The 18,530-nt window shown below is 33.6% G+C and overlaps 1 protein-coding gene across 1 annotated transcript; it reads left to right on the top strand.

The window, feature by feature from the left end:
• Nucleotides 1-13,550: 13,550 nt before the first annotated feature.
• On the top strand, nt 13,551-16,113 carry LOC111784627. Its single transcript, XM_023665269.1, has 5 exons — nt 13,551-13,926; nt 14,009-14,136; nt 14,227-14,339; nt 15,268-15,453; nt 15,636-16,113. The coding sequence occupies exons 1-5, from the start codon at nt 13,601-13,603 to the stop codon at nt 15,663-15,665; spliced, it is 783 nt and encodes a 260-aa protein (XP_023521037.1). The 5' UTR covers nt 13,551-13,600; the 3' UTR covers nt 15,666-16,113.
• The last annotated feature ends 2,417 nt before the right edge of the window (nt 16,114-18,530 follow it).

Below are 18,530 nucleotides of genomic sequence, written 5' to 3' on the forward strand. Positions count from 1 at the left end.
CTTTGGAAGGAATTCCAGGGGGACCTTATGAAAATTTAGAAATACGATCTTTTGATCGAGGACAGTCTCCGGAATGGAATGACTTTGACTATCGATTCATTAGTAAAAAACCTTCGCCAACTTTTGAATTGGCGAAACAAGAACTTTATGTGAGAGTCGAAGCCCCAAAAGGGGAATTGGGCATTTTTTTGATAGGGGATCAGGGTGGTTTTCCTTGGAGATGGAAAATTCGCCCGCCGGGTTTTATCAATTTGCAAATTCTTCCTCAGTTAGTTAAAAGAATGAAATTGGCTGATATTATGACAATACTAGGTAGCATAGATATCATTATGGGAGAAGTTGATCGTTAAAATGATAATTGATACATCACAAGTCCAAGATATCAATTCTTTTTCGAGATTGGAATTCTTAAAAGAAGTCTATGGAATTCTATGGGTGCTTGTCCCTATTTTGACTACTGTATTGGGAATCACAATCGGCGTACTAGTAATTGTATGGTTAGAAAGAGAAATATCCGCCGGGATACAACAACGTATTGGACCTGAATATGCTGGTCCTTTGGGAGTTCTTCAAGCTTTAGCAGATGGCACAAAACTACTTTTTAAAGAAAATCTGCTTCCATCTAGAGGTGATACGCGTTTATTCAGTATCGGACCATCCATAGCAGTCATATCAATTTTACTAAGCTATTCAGTAATTCCTTTTGGTTATCGCCTTGTTTTAGCAGATCTGCAGATCGGTGTTTTTTTATGGATTGCCATTTCAAGTGTTGCTCCCATCGGCCTTCTTATGTCAGGATATGGATCCAATAATAAATATTCCTTTTTAGGTGGTCTACGAGCTGCTGCTCAATCAATTAGTTATGAAATACCATTAACTCTATGTGTATTATCAATATCTCTACGTGTGATTCGTTGAGACATAAACTTCTCCCCCCTTTTTTTTTGAGAAAAGGGGTGATGAATAGATATCTTCATTTTTATATTCATTATTCGGATTAATGAACTAAATCAGATAGTTATATGAGTGAAAGAAAACAGCTTAGATAAATAAAAATTAGCAGTCAAAATATTGAGTCTCATTTTCTATGTATAAGAGTTAAGCAGAAATAAACATAGGCGCAAGAGAGCCTTTATCCCAAGATTGGTTGACTAGTTATCCTGTCTTGAAGCGGACTCAAAAGATCAATCGGATCGAGTTTTCACTATTATTTGGATGTACTAACATATATGTATTACCATAACACGGCTGATTGAGCAAAAATGAGTGGATGGTTAGAAACACCAAGATATACAAAGGATTAGTAATGGAGATTTTCCAAATTATCCAAAAGAGAGAGAAGGACATTTTTGCAAAATGCATAATATAAAAAGAATACGAATTGGGGCTTTAAGTTTGTAGAAATGATCAGGCAGTACTCCCCACGATTCCGATCCAGAGTATGCGCCTATCCACCCATTAAATAAATAACTATCGGAAACGAAATAATCCCTTATTTAGTAAGTCCCCTTTTTCTCAGAAAGAAGAATAGGAACGAAAAAAACAAATTGAAAGAATCCAATTACAACAAAAAAAGAGATCTTTTGTATTGTTTCTTATCTCCATCTATTCCTATATTCATTTCTTTCCTATCTCCCTATTCATCGAGATAGAATTCGTGTCCGAATTCATGAACTAATGGAATAGCCAATTTGTTTTTTTCGTAAGTGAAAACGATGGGTTATTGATATTTATAATCAATAGTATTTTAGTGAAGAATTAAGTTATTACTCAACAAAGAATTTTTTTTTTATTAAAGGATGAGATCAATTCAGAAGTACCTTTTTTCTTTATTATTAGAACAGACAGAATTCTATTGGGTTAATTGGGGGCCACACGATAGATTTTTATCCTATACTCTTCTACAAAAAAGACATATTAAGATAAATAATCCCGACACGCTCCTTAGATTTATTTATGGCCCTCAAGGAGCCGTATGAGGTGAAAATCTCATGTACGGTTCTGTAATAGCGATGAGAACAGTGATGTTATTACCGACTATGATTATCTAACAGTTCGAGTACAGTTGATATAGTTGAGGCTCAATCAAAGTATGGTTTTTGGGGGTGGAATTTGTGGCGTCAACCTATAGGGTTTGTTATTTTTCTAATTTCTTCCTTAGCAGAATGCGAGAGATTACCTTTTGATTTACCAGAAGCGGAAGAAGAATTAGTAGCGGGTTATCAAACCGAGTATTCGGGTATCAAATTTGGTTTATTTTATGTTGCTTCCTATCTAAATCTATTAGTTTCTTCGTTATTTGTAACGGTTCTTTACTTGGGTGGTTGGGATATCTCTATTCCATACATATTCGGTTATGAACTTTTTGAAATAAATAAAGCGTATGAAGTCTTTGGAATGACAATTAGTATCTTTATTACATTAGCTAAAACTTATTTATTCTTGTTCATTTCTATAGCAACAAGATGGACTTTACCCCGACTAAGAATAGACCAACTATTAAATCTCGGATGGAAATTTCTTTTACCTATATCTCTTGGTAATCTATTATTAACAACTTCCTTTCAACTCTTTTCACTGTAAAGGAATACCATATTCTATATTCACGACTTGCTCAAACAAGAGAAAGAAACAAACATAAAATTCTTTAGAGATATTACAATATGTTCCCTATGGTAACTGGGTTCATGAATTATGGTCAACAAACAGTACGAGCTGCAAGGTACATTGGTCAGGGTTTCATGATTACTTTATCCCATGCAAATCGTTTGCCTGTAACTATTCAATATCCTTACGAAAAATTAATCGCATCGGAGCGTTTCCGCGGTCGAATCCATTTTGAATTTGATAAATGCATTGCTTGTGAAGTATGTGTTCGTGTATGTCCTATAGATCTCCCCGTTGTTGATTGGAAATTGGAAACAGATATTCGAAAGAAACGATTGCTTAATTACAGTATTGATTTCGGGATCTGTATATTTTGTGGTAACTGCGTTGAATATTGTCCAACAAATTGTTTATCAATGACTGAAGAATATGAACTTTCTACTTATGATCGTCACGAATTGAATTATAATCAAATTTCTTTGGGTCGTTTACCAATGTCAGTAGTTGATGATTATACAATTAGAACAATTCTGAATTCGCCTCAAATTGAAGTCTAAAATAAGTAAATCCCTTGATTAAAGAGTAATTGGAAATTACTAAGGTTCCGTTTTGATCTAAAGAAATGAGGTTTCTTTCGTTTTGTTTGTTTGATCACTACCTACAAATACAAACTATTGATTCATGAGAATTGCAGCTTAATTTAGATTGAAACTATATATTTCCAAATATATAGTTTCAATCTACTATACTCTTTCAGATCAAGACTAAGATTAATACAATAACTGTACCTACATTAATTCACACCCCCTAAGATTTAATTAGGAATTGATTATCCATTTTTTTTCCTGGTCAGATCAATAAGGTCATGAAAAACATTTAGATTTTTTTATCTCTTTTTTTACTACATATAATGGATTTGCCTGGACCGATACATGATTTTCTTGTAGTCTTGTTGGGATCAGGTCTTATTTTAGGAAGTATGGGAGTACTATTATTTAATAACTCCATTTATTCTGCTTTTTCGTTGGGACTGGTTCTTGTTTCTATATCCTTATTCTATATTTTAGCAAACGCCCAGTTTGTAGCTGCCGCGCAACTCCTTATTTACGTGGGAGCTATAAATGTTTTAATCATATTTGCTGTGATGTTCATGAAGGGTTCAGAATATTCCAAAGATTTGAATCTTTGGACCGTTGGGAATGGAGTTACTTTTCTGGTTTGTACAAGTATTTTTGTTTCACTAATGACTACTATTGTAGATACGTCATGGTATGGGATTATTTGGACTACAAGATCAAACCAGATTCTAGAGCCAGATTTAATAAGTAATAGTCAACAAATTGGAATTCATTTATCAACATATTTTTTTCTTCCATTTGAACTAATTTCGATCATTCTTTTAGCTGCTTTGATCGGCGCAATTGCCGTGGCTCGCCAGTAATAAATCTTTAGTTAGAAATAGCATAAATTAAACTTTGTTCTATGTTATCGCACACATTCCCCTTCAATTCTATTTGAAGATTGTTTCTGTCTAAAATAAAAATTCTTTTATTCGATCGATTACCAATATATTCCCTTGTTCTGTACTTTTTTTTTGTCAATTGAATTGAATCTATTACATTTTTGTTCATATTGAAATGAATCGGAATTGATAAGGAGTTGGTCAATCATGCTCGAACATGTACTTATTCTAAGTGCCTATTTATTTTCTATCGGTATCTATGGATTGATCACGAGCCGAAATATGGTTAGGGCCCTTATGTGTCTTGAGCTTATACTGAATGCAGTTAATATGAATTTCGTAACATTTTCTGATTTTTTTGATAGTCGCCAATTAAAAGGGAATATTTTCTCAATTTTTGTTATAGCTATTGCAGCCGCTGAAGCAGCTATTGGCCCAGCTATTGTTTCGTCAATTTATCGTAACAGAAAATCAACTCGTATCAATCAATCGAATTTGTTGAATAAGTAGTATTTATTTATCGGATAAATTCTGATATTCATCAAGTCAAATTATCTGTATGATACGTAATTCATGATCATGTTTGCGAAAACGTAAAAAATCAAAGTATCTTGGTCCTATCGCATGAGTTAATCTGAAAGTAGATTGATTATAAAAATTCTGATCAATTATTGACTCATCTGGTATCTAAATATATAATTCATTTACAAATTTACTCGATCGAAAATTTATAGTCTTAAAAAAGAATTCTAGATCCAATGTCACATTCAGTAAAGATTTATGATACATGTATAGGGTGTACTCAATGTGTCCGAGCTTGCCCCACAGATGTATTAGAAATGATACCTTGGGGCGGATGTAAAGCTAAGCAAATAGCTTCGGCTCCAAGAACAGAAGACTGTGTTGGTTGTAAGAGATGTGAATCTGCCTGTCCGACGGATTTCTTGAGTGTTCGCGTTTATTTATGGCATGAAACAACTCGAAGCATGGGTCTAGCTTATTGATACGTTCTCGAAAAGCCCCCTTGAATCCATTTGATTTCTTTTTTACCGACAAAAACTCGTGCTCGAAAATAAATATACATATATATATTTTTTTTTATTTCATTTTCGAACATGGGTTTTTTTAGTCCAAGTGTATCTTGTTTTTACTACGAATTATTTTCCTTGGTTAACAACAGTTATAGTTTTTCCAATATTTGCGGGTTTATTACTTCTCTTTTTCCCTCATAGAGGAAATAAAGTAATGAGATGGTATACGATATGTATCTGTGTACTCGAGCTCCTTCTAACAACCTATGCATTTTGTTATCATTTCGAATTAGACGATCCATTAATCCAACTGACAGAGGATTATAAATGGATCCCTTTTTTGGATTTTTACTGGAGATTGGGAATCGATGGACTTTCCATAGGACCCATTTTACTGACGGGGTTTATCACCACTTTAGCTACTTTAGCGGCTTGGCCAGTTACTCGAGATTCCCGATTATTCCATTTTCTAATGTTAGCAATGTATAGCGGTCAAATAGGATCATTTTCTGCTCGAGACCTTTTACTATTTTTTATCATGTGGGAGTTAGAATTAATTCCCGTTTATCTACTTCTATCGATGTGGGGAGGAAAGAAACGGTTGTATTCAGCTACAAAGTTTATTTTGTACACTGCGGGAGGTTCCATTTTTTTGTTAATGGGAGTTCTGGGTATCGGTTTATATGGTTCTAATGAACCAACTTTAAATTTTGAAACATCGGCTAATCAATCGTATCCTATAGCACTGGAAATAATATTCTATATCGGATTTCTTATTGCTTTTGCTGTCAAATCACCGATTATACCCTTACATACATGGTTACCAGATACCCACGGAGAGGCACATTACAGTACTTGTATGCTTCTAGCCGGAATCTTATTAAAAATGGGAGCATATGGATTGGTTCGGATCAATATGGAATTATTACCCCACGCCCATTCTATTTTTTCACCCTGGTTGATCATAGTAGGTATAATTCAAATAATCTATGCAGCTTCAACATCTTCGGGTCAACGCAATTTAAAAAAAAGAATCGCTTATTCCTCCGTCTCTCATATGGGTTTCATAATTATAGGAATTTGTTCTATAAGCGATACGGGACTCAATGGAGCTATTTTACAAATAATCTCTCATGGATTTATTGGCGCTGCGCTTTTTTTCTTGGCGGGAACAAGTTATGATAGAATACGTCTTGTTTATCTCGATGAAATGGGCGGAATGGCTATTCCAATTCCAAAAATATTCACGACTTTTAGTATCTTATCGATGGCTTCCCTTGCATTGCCGGGTATGAGCGGTTTTGTTGCAGAATTAATAGTCTTTTTTGGAATAATTACCAGCCAAAAATATCTTTTAATGACAAAAATACTAATTACTTTGGTAATGGCAATTGGAATCATATTAACTCCCATTTATTTATTATCTATGTTACGCCAGATGTTCTATGGATACAAGCTTTTTAATGTTCAAAATTCTTATTTTTTTGATTCGGGACCACGAGAGTTGTTTGTTGCGATCTCTATCCTTATACCTGTCATAGGTATTGGTATTTATCCAGATTTTGTTTTCTCACTATCAGTTGACAAGGTCGAAGCTCTTTTATCTAATTATTTTGCTAGATAGTTTTCGGAAAAAAAATAAAACAGCAATAATATAATAATTAATAATTTTTTTTTAATCGTTCGTTGCACAATAAAAAAAGAAGTCTTTTTTCTTAATCTTAAGTTAAATAAAAAAATGAATTGGACTTCCTCATACATTTGGGTTTTGTGAGAACCATTTGAATCAAGTAATGTAGTGATTCAAAGGGTTCTCGATGTCTTACACACAGTTTTCTTATCTATACTCTCCCGTGTTTGTGTTCGTCAGGCCCTTTCTTGAATTCATTCAATTAGATGTTAATGTAAATGAACCATAACTATGTAGCCCTATCCCTAATAGATTGACCCCAAAATAGCATATCCAAATTATAAGAAAACCCATAGAGGCCACAATTGCAGAATTTACACCTTCAAAATTTTTATTTGTTCGCATATGTAAATAAATTGCGAATATGGTCCAAGTAATAAATGCCCAAGTTTCTTTTGGATCCCAATTCCAATACGATCCCCATGTCTCATTAGCCCATACGGCCCCTGAAAGAATACCTATGCTTAAAAAGATAAACCCTAGACTAATAATACGATAACTCCAATGATCTAATTGTTGAATCAGTTGAGACTTATAATAATTATTATAAGAAAAAAAATAAGTGTTTCTTAAAACATTGTTCTCTTCGTTCATGTATTGGATCTCATCAAAGGAAAATAACGCATTTAATAAATGATTGTTTTTACCAAAAATTCTTATAGAGTTTTGAAATGTAATCACTATAAGAGCTACTGAAAATAATGATCCACATAAAAGAGATGCATAACCCAATACCATCATACTTACGTGCATCATTAACCAATGAGATTGGAGAGCGGGAACTAATAGTGGGGATTGATGCATTTCAGTTAAAAAACCTGAAGTAGCAAAACCTTGGGTAAAAATAGTACTTGGTGCAGTTATTGCGCTTACACTTAAATGGTTTTTATATTTTTTAAAATACGTAAATAGATGAATAATGGAGAAACCCCATGAAAGAAATAGTAATGATTCATATAAATCACTTAATGGTAAATGCCTCAAATAAATCCAACGAGTAACTAATAATCCTGTTATACAGAAAAAAGTAGCTATCATGCCCTTTTCTGACGAAGCATAGAGTCCTACGGTTTCATCGACGAATAAGGTTATCAAATGAATTGTAATGACAGTTGAAATGACCGAAAAAGATATATGAGTTAATATATGCTCTAAAGTTGAAAATATCATAAAAAAAATTTAAAAAGGTCCCTCAATTCAATTATTTGAATTAATATCGGGGACGTGAATTAATTATATTATAGAACTTGTTTTATAATATAAAATGGCATGCCGCTACTCGGACTCGAACCGAGATGCTCTAGCACTGCTTCCTAAGAGCAGCGTGTCTACCGATTTCACCATAGCGGCTTTCTCGAAATCATAATAACCTATTATTATTCACTCGTCGAGATTGAAAAAATATAATTAGAATAAATTTTATTAATTTAATAATAGTTTGATTTTAGAGGATTTTGCAAACCAATTTCATTATGTATTCGGTGGGATATATTCTATAATAGTAATAATGATTTCGAGAAAAGAAATAAGGGTTCATAGAATGAAAAAATACGGTTTTAACTTAATCCACTAATGTCATCATTTTAACGTCTCATTAAATTTTTAATAAAGAATTTCAGTTTACTATTTGATTAGATATTATATATTTTCTATATTCTAGAATATAGAAAATATATAATAAAATAAAAAATCAATAAAAACTTTTTCGTTTATTGGGGCGATGGGGATTCGTATTTTCCCCATCCCGAAAATGATAAAACAAAGATATGAAAAAGAAAGGTCAACCCGTGTATTTCTTTTGATTCTTTGAACAAGAAAAAAATACCATTTTCAATTTTATAATTGAGTAAACAAAAGATTTTTTATTTTTTTTACATACCCTAAAAAAAGGAATTTCATATTCATCCGCTCAAAACATTAGGAAATTCCAATAATTGCTTTGATAAAAAAAATGTTTATTTTTATTTGAATCTATATTTTTTAGTGATAATTTTTTTTTAATAAATTTACATTACATTATTCAATTATTTATTATTTATATAATAATATATAATAATAAATTATTATAATATAAAAAAAAATTTATTTAAATAATCAAAATTATAAACGAACTTCTACTAGACTTTTTTTTGAGTCAAACCGATTCTGATTCTTCCAATCTTTCATTATTTAGTTGATTTTTCTCAAAAACAAAACTTTGTGACTTCCTCGTTGAAATAGATTGTGATAGCGAAAAAGCTTTCAACGCTGCCCGACGCCCTTTGCTTTTCCAAATATTTTTCCGAATCCGTTTTTTTGATATAGAAGTGCGCTTTTTTGGAACTGCCATTAAAAAATTAGAATTGATTATTCATTACTATAATTGGATGTGAAAGACATCTAGTGTTCAAAAGGAATTGTTCTTTACTATTTATTATCCATTTTTTCTATAAATTATAGTATACTCCTAATATAGCTATCAAAATGAAAAATTATTCGATTAGAAACAAAAAAAATATATAAAATGTTATTTTGTAAAAAAAAAATGAATTGTTTAATGATTCGTAATAAACGAATTTAATACAAAGAAGTCTTATTTTACTGGATCCACTTGTAGACTGGCTTTTTTATGATTGATACCAAAATTAAATAGTGTTTTTCGTCTAATTATTCCTTCCCGCTCTATAGCGGGAAATTTTTGTAATGCATACTAAATAATAATAATAAAGAAAATTTGCAGTTTCTATATTGTCAAAAAATTTTACTTAAAATAAATAGGTGTGTTCATTAATAGTTTCAGTGGATCATCTTATTTGAACAATTCTAACTTCCTGACTTGAAATATTTTAAGTATTTGGCAAAAAATTAAGAATAATTAAGACTAGAAAAAGAAAATTCGATTTCAGTTTTGGATATTCAAATTTTTTATTAACTGATCCTTTTGAAAAGAGATAAGAGCTGGTGAATCAGAAAAATTAATTAGGAATTAAATATACTTTTTTTATGGAATATACGTATCAATATTCATGGATCATACCTTTCATCTCACTTCCAATTCCTATCTTAATAGGAGTGGGACTTCTACTTTTTCCGACCGCAACCAAAAACCTTCGACGTATGTGGTCTTTTCCGAGTATTTTATTGTTAAGTATAGTTATGATTTTTTCAGTTTATCTATCTATTGATCAAATAAATAGTAGTTATATCTATCAATATGTATGGTCTTGGACTATCAATAATGCTTTTTCTTTAGAGTTGGGCTACTTGATCGATCCACTTACTTGTATTATGTCAATATTAATCACGACTGTTGGAATTATGGTTCTTATTTATAGTGACAATTATATGTCTCACGATCAAGGATATTTGAGATTTTTTGCGTATATGAGTTTGTTCAATACGTCAATGTTGGGATTAGTTACTAGTTCGAATTTGATCCAAATTTATATTTTTTGGGAATTGGTTGGAATGTGTTCTTATCTATTAATAGGTTTTTGGTTCACTCGACCTACTGCGGCAAATGCTTGTCAAAAGGCATTTGTAACTAATCGCGTGGGGGATTTTGGTTTATTATTAGGGATTTTAGGTCTTTATTGGACAACAGGGAGTTTTGAATTTCGGGATTTATTTAAAATATTCAATAACTTGATTTATAATAATGAGGTTAATTTATTATTTGTTACTTTGTGCGCCGTCCTATTATTTGCAGGTGCAGTTGCTAAATCTGCTCAATTTCCTCTTCATGTATGGTTACCTGATGCTATGGAGGGTCCTACCCCGATTTCGGCTCTTATACATGCTGCTACGATGGTAGCAGCGGGAATTTTTCTTGTCGCTCGGCTTCTTCCGCTTTTTATAGTAATACCTTACATCATGAATCTAATAGCTTTTATAGGTATAATAACAGTACTATTTGGAGCTACTTTAGCTCTTGCTCAAAAAGATATTAAGAGAAGTTTAGCCTATTCTACAATGTCTCAATTGGGTTATATGATGTTAGCTTTGGGTATAGGGTCTTATCGAGCTGCTTTATTTCATTTGATTACGCATGCTTATTCAAAAGCTTTGTTGTTTTTAGGATCTGGGTCCATTATTCACTCAATGGAATCGGTTGTTGGATATTCTCCAGATAAAAGTCAGAATATGGTTCTTATGGGGGGTTTAACAAAGCATGTGCCAATTACAAAAAATGCTTTTTTATTAGGTACCCTTTCTCTTTGTGGTATTCCACCCCTTGCCTGCTTTTGGTCCAAAGATGAAATTCTTAATGATAGTTGGTTGTATTCACCGATTTTCGCAATAATAGCCTGTTCCACAGCAGGATTAACAGCATTTTATATGTTTCGTATCTACTTACTTACTTTTGAGGGACATTTAAACCTTTATTTTAAAAAATACAGTGGAAAAACAAATAATTCCCTCTATTCAATATCATTATGGGGTAAAGAAGAATCAAAAATAATAAAAAAAAACTTTCCTTTCTTATCACTATTAACAATGAATAATAATCAAAGGTCTTCTTTTTTGGGGAAAAAAACAGCATATCAAATGGATAGTAATGTAAGAAAAATGATGCGTCCTTTTGTGAGTATTCCCCGTTTTTGTACTAAGACTACCTTTTCGTATCCTTATGAATCAGATAATACGATGCTATTTCCGATGTTTGTGTTATCCCTATTTACTTTGTTTGTTGGAGTGATAGGAATTCCGTTCACTCAATTCAATCAAGAAGCAATTGAGTTGAATATATTAGACAAATGGTTAACTCCGTCTATAAACTTGTTACATGAAAGTTCAACCGATTCTGAAAATTGGTATGAATTTGTGAAAAATGCAACTTTTTCTGTCAGTATAGCTTATTTCGGAATATTTATAGCGTCTTTCTTCTATAAGCCCGCTTATTCATCTTTACAAAATTTGAATTTTCGTAATTCATTTGTTAAAAGTTTTACTAAAAATTTTTTTTTTGAAAAACTTATAAATATAATATATAATTGGTCATATAATCGTGGTTACATAGATGCTTTTTATAGAATATCCTTAATTGGGGGCATAAGAGTATTAGCTGAATTAACTTATTTTTTTGATCGACGGGTAATTGATGGAATTACCAATGCGGTGGGTATTCTTAATTTTTTTGTCGCAGAAAGTATTAAATATGTAGGAGGTGGTCGAATCTCGTCTTATATCTTTTTGTATTTAGCTTATGTATTTATTTTTATATTATTAATTTATTTTGTTTTTTTCTAACAGCATTTTGTCATTTTCTTTATTTCCATCCGGAGGGTAAGAAGTTTCATAAACAGGTCTTTTTATCTTTTGATAGCGTGTCCTTTTAAAGTGGAATTCATCCTTTGTTTTTTCCTTTCCATTCACTCGGATCTCTTCCGTTTCATCGATTTTGTCCGGATCCTCCTTTTCTTCCGAAAAAAGGGAAGGAGAAGTATCTTCTTCGGTGGATCCCTCTTGTTCCTGTTTAGTCCCCTCCGTTTCTTTCAGTTTCTTAGTAAGAATGGGTGACGGTATTCTGCCTAAATAGTAGACACAGGTAATAAATAAGAGAATACTAAAGATTCGAGCCATAGAATTTCTGAATTCTGACACAAGGTACTTATTAGATCTAATAGAATTATTTTGCTGTATCCAGACTAATATCAATCCAACCCATTTCATGAATAAAATGTGACCAATTAACCAACCAACAAAACTACTTGTTACAAATAACATCNCCCAAGAACAGATAACAACAAGAAGACTCACGAAGGAGGAGGAGGAGGAGGCAGCCAATGCAGCGATCGTTTGGGGTCCACTTTTGTGAATTCTTCATCATCTTTGCCTAGTGGTTAAGAAACAGGTCGAAGAAGAATTTGAATTATATGTTTGTATGTGCTGACCTTCCATAAATAGTTTGTCAGATGAGTTCATTTTGTGTATGTGAAATTTGGCGTCTTTTATTTCTCCCATTTCTCCCAACCTAGGGTGTATCCAATGATATCCAATCATTTAAGCTTGACATGATTGATTTTGTTTGTGAAATGATTCGAATCTCAAGGTAAGCCAAAATTTACTTCCCTTATGATTCTCGACCAGATCAAGCCAAAATTTACTTCCCTTATGATTCTCGACGAGATCATATCCGACTGAGAGCAATCTTGAGATTAGGATGAATTAAGAAAAACTCAAAAGAATTGAAAGTCACTGTCTATGCCAATAGGATGTACTTCTTTTCCAGTGATGATGTACTTCTTTTCCAGTGACTTATAATCATAGAGAATGACTTATAATCATAGGAATTCCAAGGTTAAGCGTGTTTTGCTTAAATTTGTTCTATGTTGCATGGATAGTGAATATTAAGAATTTATGCTTTAATTAGATAATATCGTACCACCTTGAATATTAAGAGAATATGACGACGTAGAGGGATAATATGAACCGTTGAAGTCCATCCACGACATCGTTTGTGGTTATTTCAATTTCATAAAAAATCCAATTTATTTTAAATATAAAAATAAAAATATAAACCTATAAGATAAAAATAAAAATATAAACCTATAAGAGCCATAATTTTTTTTTTCAAATTATGTATATTAAAATAACAAATATTATTTGAGGAGCATATTTTTCAGAATTAAATATTATAAGAAGCTTTTTTAATATATATTGAGGATTATTTCCATCCTCTATTATATAGCTGAATTTTATTGTAAAATACAAAAAGTATATTTAAGAAAATAATTAATTCAAAAAAAAAAAAAAAAAAAAGCCATTAAATAGATTTCAAAAAATAAAATAAAATAGAAAAACTCATCAATTTTCGTGATCCATAGGATAATGCTGCCCTTGAGCCAGGCTCCGGCCGGTGTCGAACCGGCGACCAAGTTTTCCCTTACCACTCTTCCCTCTCTCAAATTCTCAAACCCTAATCCTTTTCGACGCTCTAAATTTATTCCCAGAAGGAATGCTGCGAAGCCGCTTATCATAGCCCTCTCAAAAGCGGAAGGAGCCGTCGATTCGACGAAACAGGCTCTTTCCAACTCTCCAAGTCTGCCTTCTTCTCCCTCCGACCAGACGGTTTTCGTCGGCGATGAGAGTGTTCCGTTGGAAGGCGTCATTCAGTTTGATAAGCCCGATAGGTCTTCTCGATGGAGAAAATGGAGGTAATTTGGGCGTTTTTATGATTTTTTTTCTTGTTTCATCTGTGAATTTAGTATATTGTTCTGTGGTTCTGTGATTCTTCAGCCATGTGGCTCTGCTTGCTGGTGGAGATGTATTGGCTTTGCTTTTGTTCTCCTCAATAGGAAGATTTAGCCATGGTTTCCCTGTTTTTGATTTCGAGACTTTGCGCACGGCGGATCCTTTTATTGCTGGTATGTTTTTATCTGCGCCATAATTTGTAGTTGAATGTTTGTTGGTGGTTCTCTTTTGCTGGATGAATCATTGAAAGTGGATTGTTATAGGTTGGTTTCTGAGTGCTTACTTTCTCGGAGGTTATGGAGAGGATGGGCGTGGTTTAAATGGTTATTCCAAGGCTGTTTTTGCAGCTTCTAAATCATGGGCTTTGGGAATTCCTGTAAGTTTATGGCCTTCTTGTGTTTGTCCTTCAGTGCTTCTTAGTTTTGATATCATTTGATCCTGAAAAGTAATGGTTTCCTCCGTTGAACTAAGACTGCGATCACGAAAGAATTCTTGTTTTACTAGTTATGATATCATTTGATATTAGGTATCACGGTTGTAATTGTCCAAGGCGTGTTGTTCATGGCCGCGTGCTCATTACGTGCCAGAACCCTTGCCTTGTATCACTTTATCGCTTTCTTTTACTGCTTTCATGATGTATAACTTCCTTCTAGTCTTTTCTAAGCGTATGACGTTTCGGCAGAATTATGTCTACGCTTGGTAGACATGAAATGCCCCAGAATGTATTCTAGGGGGATGTGACTAGTCGCCGACTCCTCCCATCTAGATTTTGTATGACCGTTTGGCAAAATCACGTCTAGGCCTGCCAAACTTGAATCGCCTCAAAATGTACTATAGGTGATGCAACTAGTGTCAAATTCTCCTTACCCGAAAAGTTATATGTTATTTAAGCCGTTGTGTTGCCTTTTGCTTGTAGTCATATAACATTGTTTTCCACCTTTCTCTCAATCTTGCTTTCAAACTCTATCAAAATCTCTCAGCCCCGTTTTCTAAAACCTTCTTCTCAAAATGGGACCAGAGTCTAGAGCATACGTTGTCCGGTTGTAGGCAACGCGGTCCTAAATTGGTTTGACTCACTTAGGCTGAGAATGAGTGCCATACAATCGCCAAATTCGCTACTAAGGAAAGTGCGACCGTGACACCGGGCATCCCTTGTTGAGATGATTTATTCTTAACTCATTATAGATAACAGTATCAAGATGATTGTATCTTGACCATCTTATGGATTCTGAAGTTTATGACGTTATATATTGTTCTTTAATCTTTTACTGTACAAAAAGATCACTTTTCTTTGTCTTTTGCAGCTTGGTCTAATAATAAGAGCTGCAACGTCTGGCCATATTCCACCATATAATTTCATAGGGGTAACAATGGGAAGCACGGCTGTCTTGCTCGTTGGATGGAGAGCGATACGATATAAAGTTTTTCCAGTCGATAATGGGAAGAAGAATGATGTATATCGTCGTGGCAACCCATTTGAGCTATTTGAGGTGCGGAAACTTCTTCACTATCAACATCCAAAATGTGCCATATGCTTATTTATGCCATTCCTTTCCATGAATGCTTCCTCGCAAACTGGTTTTCATTTTCATATTCTTCACTGTTTTCTCATCCATGGGCTTTACTTTTGGTTGATCCTAACAGACAAATTGTCTGTATAAATGTGGTGCAGTTGTTGACATCATTGGTGAGAAGATGGTGACGATGGACAAACACCCTCCATTTGCTGTGTTATCTTAAATGGGCTTGGGTCTGGTCTCTAGACCTTACATCTCATGTTGGGTCCTTGGTTTGTTTTTGACGGGCTTTATGTGTGAGGTCGATCTCCAAGTTTTGGCCTGCTCCATTTGGTCAAACAGGCCCAACATAATCCATTGCGCTGGTCCAAGACATGTTGCTTGGACCGCGTGTTGGATGTCTTAGTCATGCTTGTCTAGGATGTGTTGTCTATGGCCACATGCTCGTTTCAAACCCCTTGCTTTCATGTATAGTTAGGTCTTTACTGTTCATGTCGTGTCAATACGGGGGTGTACAATCATTCACCAAAATTATATTTACAGTAGGATGTGACTAGTCGTCAATTCTTCCTACTCGGGTTAGCTTTGGTTGTTGCTTATTTGCTTTTAGCCTATAACATTGCGTTTTTAATATATGCGCACTGTGTATCAGATGGGTATGATCAGCCGACAGTGCCCCTCAATGTCTATGTGGTGCGCACAGCTCCACCCTTCTGATATCCTCTGCACCTGACCCACACACACAGATTTCTTTTGTAAAGTTTATCAAAATGGAGAGTTTTTGGGTTCCTCCGGAAGAAACCACTTCACTTACCGAACGAATATGACCCATTTCCATAAACCCACAAAAATAGAACAAGCAAGACAGCTTCATTTAGTAAAATCTTTTGCTTATTCTTTGGTCTTAAACCCGAAAAGTGGAGTTTTTATGGCTTTCTTTTTCATCATGTTCCTGCCACTGCTAGCTTATCCCCACGCCATTGAACAAAAACCCATAACTTCCATAAAAACTAAGCCTTTCTCCCTGCCTCTCTTCCATTTACAAGCAATCAAAATGGGCATTTGTTGTATATATATATATATATATATATTCATACTGTTTGAGCGTGGATGTCAATTAGGGGAATGGTATTGGTGGTGTCATTATAGTTATTCAAAAGTTCAAAGAAAAAGCATCACATGCTTATTCTTTGATAAAAGAATTGGATGTTGTGTTAGCCCGTTTGAATGGATAAATGAAATGTTGGAGATTAAGGGGCCGCTTAGTTTGTGGGGAAAGAGGGTGGAAATAGACCTGAATTTCTTAAACATGTTCCTTTGTTTTAAATTTTGAAATATGGTGTTTAGTTTGCCCTCCCTCACATGCATGTTAGCATTTTTTAGTCATTCTATCTTTAAAACCGCTCTTATTCATATGTGTTTTTAGTTTATTCATATACTCTTTCTTTACACGGGTGTCACATGCTCATCAATTTCATTCTTGGTTTGTCTTTGAAGGTTAGTCTCTGAACCACATCTTACTGGAAGAGATATTGTTTTACCATTTGTAGCATCTCATGCCCATAATTCATATTTGGATTCGGAATCCAAATTCGACATTTAATGGCTTTGACATTCCTCTGCACATTACCTACTCATCGCTTCTATGAGTGAAGACTATCCTTACATACCAACACAAGTCCTTCCAACATGTTTTGTTCTCACTCACATGCATCTTAGGAAAACATCCAAGAAGTCGCCCAACATAGAATTGTTTCGAGGAAAACACGTTTAACCATGGAATTCCTATAATTGAGTAATCGAAAATAAAGGTACACCTTATTGGTATAGGTAGTAACTCTCATTTTTTTTGAAGTCTTTCTTAGTCATCATATCCTTAAAACTGCTCTCATTCAAACGTAGTCTTGATTCATTCATACAAGTTCCTTTATTCGAGTGTAACAGTTTGAATTTACAAAAGTGAGTTTTCCACCGCTATAAACAAGTCAAACCTGATTGTAGGGGCGGATGTTTTTGTGGTATGTTAATGTAAAGAATGGCAAGAAAATGAAAAGAGGGAAGTATGTTTGAATGGTGTGTGTTTGTGGGGCATTGTGATGTCCAATTGCACATCACATCTATGCTTAAGACAAACCCTAAACCACACATTGCCCAATCTTATCTTATAACCTTATTTATATTTTATGCTTTCCTTCCTATCATCTTGATGAAACTTTGTGATTCTTGACTCATTTGATTTAGATGAAACTTTGTGATTCTTGACTCATTTGATTTAGATGAAACTTTGTGATTCTTGACTCATTTGATTTAGCTTCATGAGGTAAGGAGGTAAGGATCAAGATAATTGAAAAATCTTATCCTCGTGATTCCCACCATTCGAATATGATCTTGATTCATTCATGTAGCCATTCTTTACTCAGGTGTCACAATTTTTGTTTAATTTTCAATCTAATATGGTTCGTATCGTTTCTATAAATTTAGAATTTATTTAAGAGATTGGAGAAATTTGAAGCTTGTATCGAACCAATGATCAAAGATGCTTTCGAACCAAGTAAGTAGAACCTCGAGATTTTAGATTAAGAAATGCTCGTAAGACTATTGGAGCATGTTACATGAATTATTATTTGAAAGATTTGGAATGAAATGAGTTAGTATTGCTGATGAAAAGTATGTAGATATATTGTATGCTCGATTTTTATAATTTCGCCAAATTGAACATGAAATTGAATGAAATCAAAAGCATAACTAGGTATCTATGATTAGATTATCTTACTATATCCCTGTTGATTTCATGCCTGAATTTGTTTGTTTTTATTATATAGAGACGATTAGATGTTCACCAACTAACCCTTAATCATGAACTCGCCTCAACTATTGAGGGTTTGTATAGCTTTATTAGTAGTCGGCTATAATGACTTATACTTTGTGGAGGGACTATTAGGGTTTTCTCTGTTAATTCCTAATAGTAAACTTACCCCAATTAATAGAGGTCTGTAGTAGTACGTTTATGATTATCAGTGGGTAGAGATAAAGTTTGGCCATGAAATATA

This window comes from Cucurbita pepo, unplaced genomic scaffold, assembly GCF_002806865.2.
Source record: "Cucurbita pepo subsp. pepo cultivar mu-cu-16 unplaced genomic scaffold, ASM280686v2 Cp4.1_scaffold000249, whole genome shotgun sequence".
NCBI classification, from domain to species: domain Eukaryota; kingdom Viridiplantae; phylum Streptophyta; class Magnoliopsida; order Cucurbitales; family Cucurbitaceae; genus Cucurbita; species Cucurbita pepo.